At 34.6% G+C, this 16,538-nt stretch overlaps 2 protein-coding genes across 4 annotated transcripts; one reads left to right on the top strand and one right to left on the bottom strand.

Moving 5' to 3' along the window:
• Positions 1 to 2,741: 2,741 nt before the first annotated feature.
• Positions 2,742 to 7,435, bottom strand: MLO13 (Seven transmembrane MLO family protein). 3 transcript variants are annotated; one of them, XM_086418247.1, is made up of 14 exons: positions 7,306 to 7,435; positions 5,552 to 5,609; positions 5,129 to 5,358; positions 4,872 to 4,988; positions 4,693 to 4,753; positions 4,468 to 4,568; positions 4,288 to 4,362; positions 4,115 to 4,203; positions 3,996 to 4,045; positions 3,879 to 3,919; positions 3,583 to 3,792; positions 3,433 to 3,500; positions 3,283 to 3,343; positions 2,742 to 3,202 (listed from the first exon to the last, which is right to left on the bottom strand). In XM_086418247.1, exons 1-14 carry the CDS (start codon positions 7,423 to 7,425, stop codon positions 2,894 to 2,896), a joined length of 1,590 nt encoding a protein of 529 aa, XP_086274373.1. In that variant the 5' UTR covers positions 7,426 to 7,435; the 3' UTR covers positions 2,742 to 2,893. The 3 variants fall into 3 exon arrangements, 2 of the variants coding, with proteins under 2 accessions (XP_086274373.1, XP_086274374.1); XR_015170584.1 differs by having other exon boundaries at positions 3,125 to 3,202; positions 3,671 to 3,792; XM_086418248.1 differs by lacking the exons at positions 2,742 to 3,202; positions 3,283 to 3,343 and having other exon boundaries at positions 3,429 to 3,500.
• A 2,197-nt stretch (positions 7,436 to 9,632) lies between these two features.
• On the top strand, positions 9,633 to 16,096 carry LOC147389934 (prolyl oligopeptidase family protein). The gene is made up of 6 exons (XM_086418462.1): positions 9,633 to 9,787; positions 9,959 to 10,490; positions 12,659 to 12,853; positions 13,607 to 13,636; positions 14,080 to 15,189; positions 15,401 to 16,096. Exons 1-6 carry the CDS (start codon positions 9,756 to 9,758, stop codon positions 15,950 to 15,952), a joined length of 2,451 nt encoding a protein of 816 aa, XP_086274588.1. The 5' UTR covers positions 9,633 to 9,755; the 3' UTR covers positions 15,953 to 16,096.
• Positions 16,097 to 16,538: the final 442 nt, after the last annotated feature.

The raw sequence follows: 16,538 nt of genomic DNA, 5'->3' as shown, positions 1-16,538 counted from the left end.
CGAAAATGTGTAGCTCATGTATTGCCTCAAGTGATAATAAAGGAACTTTTCCCTGAAATGCGAATAAGAATTGTTAAGAAGTCAAGTAACCCATGAGGATGATCACTAGCATAAGATAGAAATGTTTCCCAACCTAAGGTTAGCTTAACAGATAAGGTTTATCAATTGGCTTTGTATCATTGTATGAGTTGCAAGAAGATTACTAGAATAATTCAAGTTTAACATGTTATACCATCTTTGCACAATGTTTGGAGTTTGTTCCTTCAGACAATAGTAGCCGCTCATTCCTCGTGGTTGCAGGAGAGGAAACATCCTTTCTCTTGCAAGGAAGCATATGAACCGTAAGATGTGTTGGGATGCACACGTGGTTTATCAAATTTTGAAAGACAGTTAATAGAAGGGAAATAAACCCCAGAAGCATCAACTCTGCATGCACACATGAACACTCCTGATTAACAAAGGCCACGACAAAATTTCAAAGAAGAAAATTGTTTTGGTTCTCAGCTAGTCAAGTTAACCAAGACAAATATGGGCAAACATGAAACATCTATAAACTTTAACAAAGGTTTGGAAATTTCCACTAAATTCAGAAATTAGTCTTTTGTTTTCAGGTTTGACTTGCTTAAGTCATAATGACACTGTCAATGTTGTTTTTTATCACATTTGGATTCTTCATACTTGGATCACACAATCTATGTAACCATGAATCCGATGAGGCAATCAATGAATTTTTTAAAATGTCACTGTGGGTGTCCAAATCTTACCTCTCTCATTTAGACGACACGTGTTACCTAGTGATCATCAATGAAAACTTAGGAATACAAGTCATTAATAAAATGGAAGAATATATATATATTCTTCAGATTTAATTATACATTTAGTAGGTATTTAATTCAGAATATTTAATGGAAAAAAAAAGCGGAAAAAATGGGTTGAGGCAGTAATTGCAGACCTCCTTTCAGCTTTTCCAATTCCTCAAACAGATATGGGTGATTCATCTTCAACCACTGATAATACAATCAACTCAAAAAATGGCAAAGCATTTAAAAGATGCACTACAAACCAAAGAACATAACAAGAAAGCAAAGAATGTGGAGATGCTACTTCTTAAGAGGCTTGAAGCAGAACCAAAAAATAACGCAAAATGGTGTGTGCTCTTCACTTTCTTTATTTCTTTCAGTGTGCATATATCTGTGTATGATTATCAAGGTTTACTTTTTTATTTGGAGGTACATTTCAACCACCCAGAATTTGAATTTTTTTTTATCCAATGTGGAAATAATGCAGTTTTGAAGGAAATGATGTAAATTTTGTGAAAATTTTCATTGAAACTAGAAACAATAAAACAAGCATGAAATACTATAAAGCCATCAAACACAAATAGACAAAAACCATATTATTTTGTGTACGTGCTCGCTCGGTTTTTTTCTGGTTTCATTTAGATACAATGTGAAGTAACTTAAAAATTTCTGTGGAAATACACTGTTCACAAAATATTCGTGAAATGAATAGCTAGGCAATGTGTTGAATACTTGTGAAACAACATAATTAGTTGTTTAAATATTGTGGTCTTTAAAACAATATTTGCTCCCAACGCAAAATCGTGATCAATAACGTGTTACCGGAAAAGTTGGTTCTAGGATACCACGAATTAGTTGTGTATTATTGTGATAAATTTGTTGAATCTATTCGTGCTCACCGAACACTAAAATATTTATGAACCACTTTGACAAAATAAGACAATTGTGGAGAGAATGAAAATATAATTTTCTTCAATTGTGTGAAAGGTCATTGAACCCTATTAGTTCAATCAAGGGTGGTGATTAAACCATTTCAAGTAAAGGGTGCTTAAGCATCCTTTGGGTCACGACTCACGAGTCCTAGGGGCAATTGGTGCAATTTTAAAACTTTGTTTTTACTTAAAAAAGAATCTTAAAATATAATTTAATTAAAGATGTTGTACCTTTCCAAGGAAGTTTAGTCGTCTCTGAGCACAAAGAGAAATTAAAACAATGATGAAGCAGATGGCAGTGATTATCCATGAGGGAGAGTACTCTATAGACTCTTGACTCCACCATGGCCATGTTAGTTCTTCATAAATTAAATTAAATTCCCTTTATAAATGGAGTTGTAGTTGGAGTTGGAGTTAAATTGAATTTTGAACAGTGGTTAAGAAAAGAATCAAAGCAGAAGAAGATTGGAATGAAGTATAAGCCAAGAAACTGACCACTTTTCTTAGTAACAGTAATAGTGACTAGAGGTGTTTTTTTCCCCTGTTTTTGATGCACTGGAGACTAGTAATTTGTTCTCAGTTCCCCTATTAGTTTGATTTTGATTATATAGAATTCAAGTAAGCAAGGTACAACTATAACGTATTTTGAATATATTTTTTTAAAATTTAAAATTTAAAATATTTTATATATTGTCCTTGTATAACTTTTGAAGTTTTAACATACAATTCATTGTGTAATGACCCTATTTTGGATTTAGCTTATAGGAATTTGAATATGTTTAAAATCTGATTTAAACTATTTTTGTTAGGAAAAATGTTATAAATTTAGAATTTGGGTTTTTAGATATTTTTATTAGAAAACTCTCAAAATTTGGAATTTAAAACAATTTTATTTGAATAAAAAACTCCACAATTAAACATACTTAAACAAGAGCAATAGTGGAATGGATGACCTATTTGAAATTTCTTAAGTTTTGAATCACTATCACAGTGGTTTTGTATCCGCTTTTAAGTAACGGAAAAATGTCTCCTTTTGATCCATTGATTGAAAGGTAAGGTAGATAGATCAATTACATTTTTGTATCAAAGTGGAACGAAACTGTGTTTTATAAATATACAGAAATGCACTCGAGGTTGATGAATCTAATGTAAGAAACTTAATCAAGAAGAAGTTTGATTTTGGTTTGAATCTGAACATTCAGTTATTGATGTTGTAATCCCTTCGAGAACAACCGGTGACCACTCAGAAGTTTGAACATTTCCAAATGCTTCAGTGGCCATCCTCTGCATTTCAGTTCCATGGGACGAGTAATCACCTCTTTGTGAAGAACCAATGCCTTTCTTTCCCTTTTTTTTCTTTAGCCAAGAAAAAATGCCTGATGGCTTTTCCTGACTTCTAGCACCCCAATCTTCAATGGCTGATTTGATTCTCTTCCCTTGGAAAAAGCTTTCCTTGAACATGCTACCCATCTTCATTCAACAAAATAAAAAACATTGTAGTTGAGCGTCTCAAAATTGTTTCCAAGCAAGTTGACAAGTCTTAAACTCACCTGGGTGACAATAGCATATAAAGGTAAAGTGCTGTAACTGCAGAGGACTTGAACAATCACTCTGCGCAAGAAACAAATATACGTTAGCATAAGGACGGTATTTTAGATTATTGCTTGGCATACTTGAATGAAACTTGTTTAGATCGTTACCCGATAATAAGTCTCGGGATTATATAACCCAATTGTTCCATGATGCAAGATTTGAATCCATAGGTACACTGAAAACATCGATACAAGTTAGTATGTTTGTCTTATATGGGTTTGAGGTTTGAAATATATTTTGTGTCCAACTTCACTAACCCAGACCCAGAAGAAGAATGCCATCTCAAATGAATTCTGAAACAATATGAAGTGAATCAAGTAAAGAACAAAGTAAGGCCGACCAAACCAGAAATGATCATCGGATAGCCTCACTGGCATTCCTTCAGGATCATCGGCCTTCCTCTCTGCTACCTCTTCAGCCAACTTGGTAATGATGTGTACCAGTTTGGTACCCACAAGAAGTAGAAGCTACAATACAACTCCAATTACATTGGTAAGCCGATGTCATTAAGTATCAAACACAACAGTCCAAGTGTAGAGTTTGATGCACTTACAATTAATGGTAAAAATGACAACCAGAAATACGAGTGCCATCCTGCATTGACAACCCAAAAGGAGCTTTAGAAAATTTACATCTTCAATTGAGGTGCAAAAGCACATAAGATTGGTACCTTGTATGTTCAAAAGTAGGAAGAACACGACGAACAGCCACAGATGCCAACTGCAATTCAAGAGTTGATCCATAAACCATGGTTCAAGAAATGGAGTGTGCAAGTCGTTTGAGTGTTACCTTATACCAACAACTTTCTTAAAATCAGCTTCAATGGTCCGCAGAAGGAATTTGTGAAAATTGTAATTAGGGTTCGAACGGCAATGGGTCTAGATGAAAGACAAGACTTAGAGTTATGATATAGTACAGTGACAAAGTAATTAAACGCTAGTATCTTATCTTTTAGTTCTTACCATGATAAATCCTAACCGCATTGCAATGTAATCTGACTTGGTTACAGAACCATAAAACTGTTTGAAGAACGACCTCTACACTCAAGCAAGAAAGAGATTGAGAGTAAAAGATTGGCACCAGAAAGTAAAAGAGCTGTCAAAGAAATAACGATGCAAATGCATATGGGCACGGGAACTTACAATCCAGCTTATAACAACTGACTTTCTCCAAAATCCAATTGCATGCAGCCTGAAAAACTCGAGATGACGGTGAGCATGTTCAGGGTTTACTGGACCGGCAACTGCACATAGATTTAGTTCATGTATTCAAACTAAGAGGAAGATTAGAAGTCCTATTCCATCAATAGTAGAAAACTGCCTCACAAAGAATGATGTATTTCTTAATAGATGTTTAGGAGCCTATACCCCTTCCTGGATCTGAACTTTCATGCCTAATTGAATGCTCCCAGTGTTTCCATTCACGTATCTACATAACATAATAAGTAGAGTAGTTCAAGGTACATAAACGTGCAAAATGAAATTAAATTGGGTTGAAAAACACTAGAGGTGTCAGAGTTACAACGCAGTTAAGTTATAGAACGTACCTTTGCACCTCCGAGAATCATGGTTGTAGCACAAAAGGCCACATGGACAACTGCCAACACAAATATGAAAATGTGTAGCTGATGTATTGCTTCGAGTGATAACAATGGAGCTTTTCCCTGAAATACTAATAAGAATTGTCAAGAACTCAAGTAACCCATATGGATGATACCAAGTATAGATGGAAATGTTTCCAAATCTAGGCTTTGTATGAGTTCAGAGAGATTATTAGAATAAGTTGGAGTTTAGCATGGTATACCATCCTTGCACAATGTTGGGAATTTGTTCCACCTGACAAAAGTCGCCGCCCGTTCCTCATGGTTTCAGGAGAAAAAAAATCATTATTGTGGTCCTCATCTCCATGTGAGGAAACATGCTCTCTCTTGCAAGGAAGCATGTGGAGTGTAAGATGTTTTGGGATGCACATGCGACTTATTGGAGTTTGAAAGACAGTTAATAGAAGGGAAATAAATCCCAGAAGCATCAACTCTGCATGCACACAGCGACACTCCTAGTTAACAAATGCCTTGGAAAAACTTAAACAAAGGTTCACAAATCGCCACTAAATTTGAAAATTAGTCTTTGGTTTTCAGGTTTGACAGATATATATGAATGAATTAAGAAGATTCAATAATAATAAATAAATAAAGCAGAAAAATGGGTTGAAGCAGTTATTTCAGACCTTCTTTGAGCTTTTCTACTGCCTCAAACAGCGCTACCTGTTGATTCATCTTCAATGTCTGATAGTGCAATCAACACAACAACCACAAAAAAAAAAGTATTTAAAAGATGCTCTAATGCCAAAAAAGACATAATAAAAGAGCAAAGAAAGTATATGTTGTTAAAATAAATGTTGATTAATATTTATTTAAAATTGATTCAAATAAAATAAATTTAATTTGTTTTAAAAATGATATTTGAAAGTTACCTTTTTGATTGGTGTACTTTTTGTTAAAGAAAAAGTAAGTATTTTTTTTAGAACATTTCTATTGATTGATATCTTTTCACATAGATTAAAGATTGTAAAAGTAATTTTTGACTTCTTTTTTCAAATAATTTGTAAATCTCACATTACTTTTTAAATGTTTTGGAGGGATTTTTAAATCCATTCTCAACTCTTTCTTCATTCCAAAGACTCTCTCCTTGAGAGCTCCTAATGACTTTTAGCTATATGAAATTAATAATTCTTATATATATATATATAAAAAAAATAAGAAAGAAAGAAAAGAAAAAAAGAGAGAGAAAAAAAAAATTAAAGAGGGCCGTCCAAATTTGGATAGGCACCACGACTGATCCTAAAGGTGTCAAAGGGGCCCATAGGGTGCTTAACGGATTCTTTGATCCAAATAAGTGCCTAGTAGTTCCAATGAGTTTCATACCTATTGAGTTTCTTAATCCATTTACGAATGGATGTGACTTTTGCAATTGTTATCTATTTATAAAGATCAATTTTGTTAAAATTTAATAATTCAAAATTTTCTACAGCAAAAAGAGGCATTCGTGTATCCGAGATTCTATGTGACAGATTTTCTCAAAATAGTGCAAATTTTGAGGAAATATACAGTTGTGATAAAACTGGGTTCTATTGTATCTTGAAAATAAGTTCGCCAGTAAATTGGGCTCTACATCTTCGTGTTTAATTAGAGTGGGGGCGTCTGTTATCTATAAGACAACGTAGATTACTACGTGCCTCAGAGCAATTTTTTCTTATTTGCAAGTTCTATTTTTCTAACACATGTGCCACTTCTTAAGGCTTGAAGCAGAATCAAAGAAACAAAAAAATAAGAAAAACAACACAAAATGGTGTGTGCTTATCACTTTCTTTATTTCTTTCTGTGTGCATGCTACTCTATCTGTGTATCATTCTCAAGGTATTACATTTTTTTGTTAAACAATATAAAGCTATAAGGAGAAGGACGAATTATCATTTCATGAGCTGAAACTGAGTTATTTACGATTCTGACTAACTGTTCATTTTAATTACCAAAACGTGAATGATCACTGTTTCGTTGAAAAAAAATATATTCAAAGCGGTAACAAATTTGGTGGTTTTAAAGTGCCTATTTCGCAGGTTTAAAGTGATTATTTCCAATTAGTCACTTTAAAAACCTCCGAATTCGTTATCGTTCACATTTTGATAACTACTATGAACAGTGAACCGGAATCGTAAATTGGTCAAAATGTGATTACTTTTTCGTATCAAACATTAAAATTCACGTTGTTTCACACATTGCTGACATGGATGTGTTTACGGAACCATATATAGATGCATTTCATCGAGATACAAGTGAAACACATATATGGTTATGTGCGCAACTCCACCGCGACGGCAATGTGTGAAACAAAGTGAATTTTAACGTGACTCATGCACGATTCAAATCCATAATTATACATGAAAATGAGCATAAATGAATCAAGGTAGATAGAGAGAAGAACCTTTCCAAGGGAATGGAGTAATCGCTCGGCGAAGAGAGAAATGAAAACGATGATGAAGCAGACGAGAGCGACTATCCACGTAGGAGAGTACTCCAGAGACATTGACTCTTCCTCGGCCATTATTTTGATCTTGAACACAACTTAGTTCATCATTCTCTCTCTCTATATATATATAAATAGAGTTGGAGTTGAATTGAAGAGTGCGTAAGAAAAGAATCAAAGATTGGAATAAAGTGGATGGGAAGGAAATGGAAAACGATGTGAGCAAGCTAAGAAGCGGACCACTTTACTCAATTCTCTTCTTAGTAACAGTAGTATAACCACTAGTACCTGCTTTAGATTTCTAATTTTTGATTCGCGGGAAAAGGCAGGCACGTGGGACTGACAGTTGGTGAACGTGTGTGAAATGTCCCCCAACGAAAATATTCTTGAGAAATTACTTAAAAGACCCTGACAAAAGAATTTATTTCTAAATAATCCCTAAATTTTGGTAAACAAACAATGGATTAATGATTATTGGAGGTGAAGTGAAGATGGATTTAATGGGATCTGAACTTAGGTCATGAGATCAACTCTCATCAAGCCTTTACCACTTATATTCAAAGACAAATTTGATTCGCTTGAATCTTATAGAGTTCAATAAAATGAAAAAAATTCAAAAAAACTATGACATGATCGGTTATCATTATTCCGTGTGTCACTAATTCATTAATTGGTATGTTAAAAGTAAATCCTAATTCCTGTTGACAACAAGATGCCTATCTCCCTCCCTCAAAATCCCACTAATCGTCCCTTTTGTTCAAACTCTTAAACCCACTTACCCTCTCCTCTTCGAAACTTACCCATGATTTTGAAGAGAACAAAAACTCTTAAACTTAATATCTTCAAACTTTCACGAGTTTTGTGTGAAAAGAAAATATTTTCTATAAAATCAATTTGTTAAAAAATAATAATTATTTTAGAAATGTACATTGATATTTGATCGCACCAAAGAAAATGTTAAGAAAGAGAGTAAAAGCTTTTAGTTTTGGGATTGGGAATGGGGTAATCCTAAGCGAATAACATTAGGATTTTATCTGTTTAAAGAGAAAATTATTTTTTTAAGAGTTTAAAGCATGATATTTTTTATCAAAGAAAAAAAATACTTTTAAACAAATATTCTTTTACGAGAATATTCGTCTATAAGTATGTTACTTGATTTGTTAATTCGTTCAATTTGAATTCGGGTTTGTAATTCGCGGTTTACTGATTTAGAACGAACTTGGTTCGTAGGGGTAATTTCATAAAGGGTATTTGATCATTTACATTGCTTAGAGAAGGAGACTTAGGTCAAGGGGCTTCTATAAAATTGACAAAAGGTCTAAGGAATTGTTATTTTTCCAAAAAAAAAAATTTATCTATAATAGTGACAAACCAAGAGAGAGGCGAGGGATACATTGGTTGGATGCCTTGTAACATAGGTCTACAGTAACACTGGGTGTTATATACCAAACTTGATAAAAAAAAAAGATAGAGAATCCAAATTAATTCAAGATGATCAATCTCTAAAATTAAAGAAAAGATTTTAATAATATTTTCTCTAATTCTTTTGTCATGAATTAGATTCATAGAGTCCTAAGTATACTTTACAACATTAATTTTCTATTAAAAAGAAATTAAATTACTTTTTATTATATATATAAATAACCTAATTTTTAGGTACAAAACACTCTTTTCCTACCTTTTCCACTTAAACACAATACTCCCTTGAGTTGATTGATTTTATACATGGAAAAGAATAATGTTGAAGTGACCTCTTACTACAATCTCAAATCACACTTCTTGATGTGAAAGTGGATAGGAATCATAGATTTTTTTCACTCGAGATCTTTAGTACGACTCTATAAAAAATGGATTTCTACCTTCATTTAAAAATCTAATAAAGTGTGAATTTCACTTTCTCACTGATGCTTATAAAAAAAATTAAATCCATTCCCAAACCAAAATTCTAATCTATGATTCTTTTTCTCCTCCTTCACCATCATCACAATCATCATTCTTGTCGCAACCATCACCATCATCGTCGTCGTTGCGATCAAAGTTGACGACTCTCCCCTCTCTCTCTCTCTTCCTCTACCCTCTCTTCTTCTTTCTCCTCTAATCTACACCCCAAAATAAAAACTCAAGACATATGGATGGAAAATGAAAATCCATACAATCAAAAACACACCATTAAATAAAGATATAATGCTTCTCACGTATCCTAACTACACTGCACCAATCCATAAGATAGACACATCAGCAGAAAACAGATATTTTACTTATAATATCTAAAAGAAAAACGGCTTTGGGTTGGAATTTCGTTGACCTCATCAAAAATGAATAAATAAAATTTTCTACATTTCTTTAGGTCCAGAGTCGAAGAACAGTGGACCAACCCATCTTCAGAGCGATTCGACGATGAACAATGTATGATCGATCGATTCAAGCTCTTTGACGACAGGTTCGATTCGAAGAGATTCCGAAATTTTTTCTCTTTAAGATTGTCTTTGTTTACTAAAAAATCGGTAAAACCTTCCAGTAATCAAGGGTTTCCAATCCAATTTAGAGGATCGCTCTTGCTTGCTCTGATTAAGATCTTTGAATGATAGATTTGCAATTTTTGATGTTTCAGGTGTGAATTCGTGACTCAAATTCTTGTTAAATATCCGATTTTTTCCTTCTTCTTTTTTTTCTGTCAAAATTGGCGATTTCGCACGCTTATCTCTGTAATGCAATCGAGTGAGAAAAAGAACTTGAAACGTGTGAGACCATTCACCTCAGGTATGCCTCTAACCGATACATCTCTCATCCAAACACCCGAAGATTGTTTCCCCCCTTTTCTTGTCGAAGATATCGTTCAGCACCCAGTACCTGGCTATGTTGCTCCGTCATGGATCAGTTTCAGTCCTGATGACAGCTTGATTACTTATCTGTTTAGTCCTGATGGCACTTTGAATAGGAAGGTTTTTTCTTTCGATCTCGCTAATGGTAAACAAGAACTGGTTTTTAGTCCGCTTGATGGAGGGTTGGATGAGAGTAATATATCACCAGAAGAAAGGCTGAGGAGGGAGAGGAGTAGGGAACGTGGATTGGGTGTGACTCGATATCATTGGGTGAAGTCTTGTCCAAAGACGAAGACGATCATGGTGCCTTTGCCCGCTGGGGTTCGTTCTCATTCACAAATACTTGTTATCTATTGCTGGTGTTATTTTCACTTCGTTCAGTTATTAGAATTTTAACGTGTCTTCAATTTGAGGAACTCTTTGGTCCATTGTCTTGGTACTTTTGCCTACATATGATGCCTCAATTATAAAATTAAAGGATTTAAATAGGTGTAAGTTTTTATTATTATGGGTAAGCTGGACTTAAACACACGAATTCAAAGTTGCTTTGCAATGTGTTAAACCAACTGAGCTATGGGTCTAGGCCCCAATAGGTGTGAGTACTTGGAATCAGGGATTGAGACTTGGGTTTAAAATCTTGCCTCGTAGCAATGTTTAGGTAAAGAGAAAATTTGAGTTGAGACTATCTCAATAGAAACATTTGAGACATTCTAAGACAATCCGAAACATTTCCAAAACATTCAATGTTTTAGGATCAATATTTCATGGACAATGTTTAGTTCTGGTCTTGGCCGAAAACGGAATGTCGGTATGAAACTTTAAACCATGATAGTAACTACTATATTTAGAGAAATTTTTAGACATTTGTTATATTTTCTTGGTGACCCAAAGAATGTAGTAGATTACATGGTTAGACCATCTCTTCATGTTGATTTTTTTTTTTCGTTTATTGAATTGTCAAGGTTTGACTTACCCACATTCATGTTGCATGTATATCAGGGGCAGGGAGGACAGATTCGTTTCATCCCCTTATTCTAACAAAAGTATTCGTTGAATTAGATATGTACTTATATAGTGATAAAATAATTTTAGTGCTTATCTAGATGGAATCTTAGATATTTAAATTAGGAAACCGTGGTAAATTCTCAATTCAGTATTGGACAACTCAATGAGTTTTATAGGTGATGCTTGTGGAATGATGGTAGCAACATTTGGCTATAGGAGCAGCATTACGTTGGGGAGTGTAAGTGGCACGTAGGTTAGAAGCCCTATCCTATGAAACAACCTATTATAGACTAGAACCCTTATGATACTATCATTTATATAGTACATGAATTGAGATAGAATGGAATGGAAACAAGATTCTTTTTCTAGTTATTTATATGAAATTGCTATTTTACACAATAATGTAAGTTTTTTAATCAAGGAAATATGGATACTTGTATGGATACCAAAACAATGTGATACTGACTTGGAATATTCTGTATATTCTTGTAGTATATTTTTAACTATACCATGTTGCTAAACCACACCATGCTGAACCTTTCCTTTCTTGTTCATTGGAAAAGTAAAAGAGCATACACTTTTTTATGCTGTAAGGAGAAAAGGCTACAAAAATGTACTTTGTTTAATAAACGTAATGTATACAAAATAATAATAATGGCAACAACCCATAGCCATATTATTGTTTAGGATTTCAAGAGACCTTCATCTCCTTCTCATATCTGTATCTAGTAACATTTTTGTTAGTGAATTTGAGTTGGGTTGTAGAAGTGGAGGTGTGCTTCAAGGGTACTATGTGACCGGCACATCTTAATCAAACTGAAAGAGAAATTTAATGCATCAATAATAAGACCAGATATGCTTTATGGAGCTGAATGTTGGGAAATCTAGAAACAACATGTGCATGGATTGCTGAGTGGAAAAGCTAGGGAAGATAAATTTAGGTAGTATACATTTGAGAAGATGTAGGAGTGCTCTAGTAGGTGCTAACATAGGGGAAGTTGATTGAGATGATTTGGTCATGTGCCACAAGAGAAGATAACAGTCTGAATTAGAAGGATTTTGCAAGTTAAAGGTTCTATAAGAGCAAGAGGAAGACCCAAAAGTACATACCAGTATAAAAAAAAAGACCAAAAAGACATGGATTGAGGTAGTGAGAGTGGATATGAACGCATCAAAGTAAACAAAAGGCATGGCTTTAGTAATAATTGAACTAAGGAACATGATTCCTTCTGCCGATCCTAGATTTTTGGGAAAATCTTTGATGATAATGAGATTTTAATTAGTTTTGGTCAACAAATTCCTATGTTGATGAATGTTACCCAAGATGTAGTGAGTTTCCTATGCTATTGTTTCACTTCAAATGCATTAGCCTTTTGAATTATTGCCTAAAATTATACATTCCTTTGATCTTAACCACCCATGCATTGTTTTTTCTTGCTTTTTAATGCCCTAACCTTGAAATAGTCTGGATTTCCTCTTGACAGATTTATTTCCAAGATCTCTCTCACTCTAAACCAGAGCTTAAGCTGCCATGCACATCAGACTCCCCAATTATCGAACCACATCTCTCTCCCGATGGAACCATGCTTGCTTACATAAGAGATGACGAATTACATGTCTTGGACTTGTCATATGGCGAACCAAAACGATTAACATTTGGTGCCAAGGGAATTTCTATGGTGAGATTTAACTTTCTAGGGTGCATATTTTTCTTTATTTTCTTCCCCTCTCCTGCTTTTGGCCTGTCACCACTGCTTCATTTTTATTTTATTTTTATAAGCACTGCTTAATGAATCGAAAGGATAATATATATTAATCTCTCTGTATCAATGATAGAAAAAATGTTTTGCGAACGCATACCATACATGTTACTCACCTATATATCACTCTGAATGTTGGCCTTAACTGAAAAGTCAATGCTGAAAATGGATATGTTGTATATCCATATTTCTTTGTATTGGTAAAGAACACCTCTATAATGTGAAATTTGAAATTAGACCATCTGCTATGTGAATGGGGGAGATTGTATGTATTCTTTCTGTTGGAGATATTCCAGATGGAATCCAATATTTTGCTCCTTACTCCTTGGCATGTGTTACACTTGCCATATGTGGTGGCATGGTGCTGACAGGCCATTCTTATGGTCCATGAGTCATCCAACCTAAGTATTCCTCTTGTCTTATGTGGAAAAGGGAAATATTTTATGGAGTCACTAGATAAACACTTACTTTATTTATTATATTGTTTTTTGGCTTAGGTCCTGGTTCCTGAAAAAATATTTACATGCATGATATGATGTTGCATAGCACATATGGTGTCAATTTGAGTTGCATATCATTTAGGGAATACAGAACAATTCAAAATTATTAAGTTTACTAAGAATGTGTTAAGATCTATTCTTGAATCTCACTGTTGTTTGTTTTGTATTTCAGACTCATGGTCTTGCTGAATATATTGCCCAGGTGAGATTTTTCTCCCCCTCTCCCCTCCCGTTTTTGTAATATAAATGTTTCTTTTATTAGTAATAAATTCGTTAAAAAGGAGGCCAAGACGACCAACCAAAGATATAACACAAGACTCAACACTGTCACCACCTAACAAAAATATTACAAAACCAATCCCATTTGCCCAAGAAATCTTCAAAGAAAATATCCTTGAATTCCTTAAAAACCTTAACCCCTCCACACCCACCCACCCACACACACACACACACACACACACACACACACAAAAAGAAGAAGAAAACCTGGGGTGATTGCTCTCTATCCCAAAAGATGTAATTGTTCCTTTCCTTCTAAATTCCCCAACAGATGGAAAATGGCATTAATATCCTGGTTGGTAATATATTGATTTCTCGTATCGTAGTCTAATTTCTTCATATGTGCCCAATGTTTAATGACTGTAGGAGGAGATGGACCGGAAGAATGGATTCTGGTGGTCACCTGACAGCAAATACATTGCATTTACACAGGTTGATTCATCTCATATACCTCTTTTTAGAATCATGCATCAGGGAAAAAGTTCAATTGGCTCAGATGCACAAGAAGACCATGCTTATCCCTTTGCGGGAACATCAAATGTTAAAGTCCGGCTTGGGGTGGTTTCTTCTTCTGGGGGGCCCATTACTTGGATGGACCTTCTCTGTGGAGGACAGGATCAGAGTAACAACAATGAGGAATATTTGGCCAGAGTCAATTGGATGCCTGAAAACGTTCTTGCAGCTCAGGTTTTGAATAGGTCTCATACTAGACTAAAGATCCTTAAATTTGATATTAAGACAGGTCAAAGAGAAGATATATTGGTTGAAGAAAATGATGCATGGGTGAATCTACATGATTGTTTTACACCTTTGGAAAAGGGGACCAATGAATTTTATGGGGGATTTATCTGGGCTAGTAGTAAGACAGGGTACAGACATCTTTATCTTCATGACAAGAATGGAACTTGTCTGGGACCCATTACAGAGGGTGATTGGATGGTTGATCAAGTCTCTGGTGTGAATGAGGTTGCAGGGCTTGTATATTTCATTGGAACTGCAGATGGACCTCTAGAATCAAATTTGTATTGCACAAGCTTGTTTCCCGATTGGAGTCAACCTTTGCAGGCCCCACGGAGGTTGACTCATGAAAAGGGAAGACATGCTGTTGTGCTTGATCATCAAATGCAGAGATTTGTTGATGTTCATGATTCTTTAAACACTCTACCCAGGGTATTACTTTCTTCATTGCATGATGGAAGCTTAATAATGCCTTTATATGAGCAACCATTGATGATTCCCCGATTCGAAAAGCTTCAACTTGTACCACCAGAGATTGTCCAAATACCAGCAAATGATGGAACTATCTTGTATGGGGCCCTATACAAACCTGATGTAAAAAGATTTGGACCACCACCATACAAAACCTGTCTTAATGTATATGGTGGTCCAAGTGTTCAGCTTGTCTGTGACTCGTGGATAAATACAGTTGACATGCGAGCTCAATATCTTCGAAATAGAGGCATTTTGGTTTGGAAGGTCAGTATTTTGATATTATAACCCTTAGAAAGAGTTTCTTTTATTATAAGTCTGAATGTTTCTTACCATTCATGGTATTCTTTTGCCAAAATTATGCTGCCAGTATAGTAATTTTATTAGGTCTTAAAACTTACAACAATAATGGTCTTACAAATAGGAACAATCATGAATTCTGCACCTGATTTTTAATTTTTTTTGTTGGGTTTTGCAGTTGGATAACAGAGGTACTTCTCGACGTGGAGTAAAGTTTGAAAGTTGTCTCAAGTACAACATGGGCCAAATTGATGCTGAAGATCAACATACTGGGGCCGAATGGCTTATAAAACAAGGGCTTTCTAAAGCGGGCCAAATTGGATTATACGGGTGGAGTTATGGTGGATATCTTTCAGCCACGGCCTTGGCCAGGTTCCCTGACACTTTCAGTTTTGCGGTTTCTGGTGCCCCAGTTACAGCGTGGGATGGGTACGATACATTTTACACTGAGAAGTACATGGGCCTACCTTCTGAGAATCCTACAGGTTTTGAGCGTAGCTCTGTAATGCACCACGTCCATAATATCGAAGGCAAGTTATTGCTTGTGCATGGAATGATTGATGAAAACGTGCATTTCCGACACACGGCAAGGCTTGTAAATGCCTTAATTGAAGCCAAAAAATCGTACGAGCTACTAGTTTTCCCAGATGAGCGTCATATGCCACGGAGTCATAAGGACCGAATTTACATGGAAGAGAGGATTTGTGAGTTTATAGAAAGGAATTACTGAGGGCAGTTATTAGTTTCCCTTCTCTTATATTTTGTAAAAGCAATGGAGTGGCTCTTCTTTTTTAGTTTTTTCTTCTAAAAAATGCACTCAAAAATAATCTTAATTTGTCTTTGACAAAAAGCAAGAGTTGGTGTCATATCTTCATTTTTTTCATCTTTAATATAAGTATTTATAAATTCACATACCTGGATCTAAATTTAAAAAAAAATATTGTAGAAATGTATAAATTTTAATGATCTCTTTTTCCTGAAAGCATGAAAATGTACTACTTCAAAATGCAAAAAGTAATTTACCAAATAATAATAATAAGAGGGTAAAATAGTAAAATAACATCTGAATTTCTTTTCGAAGATAAAAAAAAAAAAAAGTCAGATGTTAAATGCAATTGTCAAACTGTTAGGGTTCAATAGGAAATTATGCCAAATCAGAGGGGGTTAAAGTATAATTTACCCTATAATTTTTATTTTAGTGAAGATAAATTAAATAATAGTCGTGATAATCTAACTACCAACGTGGCACACTTTGACAACGACAAGTTTGAAAATCATTGATTTGTATGCCTCGGGATACACGTTTTTCCTTGGGA

This window comes from Akebia trifoliata, chromosome 12 (assembly GCF_017979445.1).
Source record: "Akebia trifoliata isolate Shusen 1 chromosome 12, ASM1797944v1, whole genome shotgun sequence".
Lineage (NCBI taxonomy): Eukaryota > Viridiplantae > Streptophyta > Magnoliopsida > Ranunculales > Lardizabalaceae > Akebia > Akebia trifoliata.
The sequence above is the reverse complement of the archived record's forward strand: the minus strand, read 5'-3'. Positions and strand labels throughout refer to the sequence as shown.

Coding starts and splice junctions, on each gene's coding strand:
- LOC147389934 (XM_086418462.1), top strand. CDS start 9,756: ATGATCGATCGATTCAAGCTCTTTGACGACAG. Junction 9,788..9,958: donor TTCAAGCTCTTTGACGACAG/GTTCGATTCGAA, acceptor TTGATGTTTCAG/GTGTGAATTCGTGACTCAAA. Junction 10,491..12,658: donor TGGTGCCTTTGCCCGCTGGG/GTTCGTTCTCAT, acceptor TCCTCTTGACAG/ATTTATTTCCAAGATCTCTC.
- MLO13 (XM_086418247.1), bottom strand. CDS start 7,425: ATGGCCGAGGAAGAGTCAATGTCTCTGGAGTACTCTCCTACGTGGATA. Junction 4,204..4,287: donor TGCGGTTAGGATTTATCATG/GTAAGAACTAAA, acceptor TCTTTCATCTAG/ACCCATTGCCGTTCGAACCC. Junction 3,793..3,878: donor TGTCATTTTTACCATTAATT/GTAAGTGCATCA, acceptor GTTGTATTGTAG/CTTCTACTTCTTGTGGGTAC.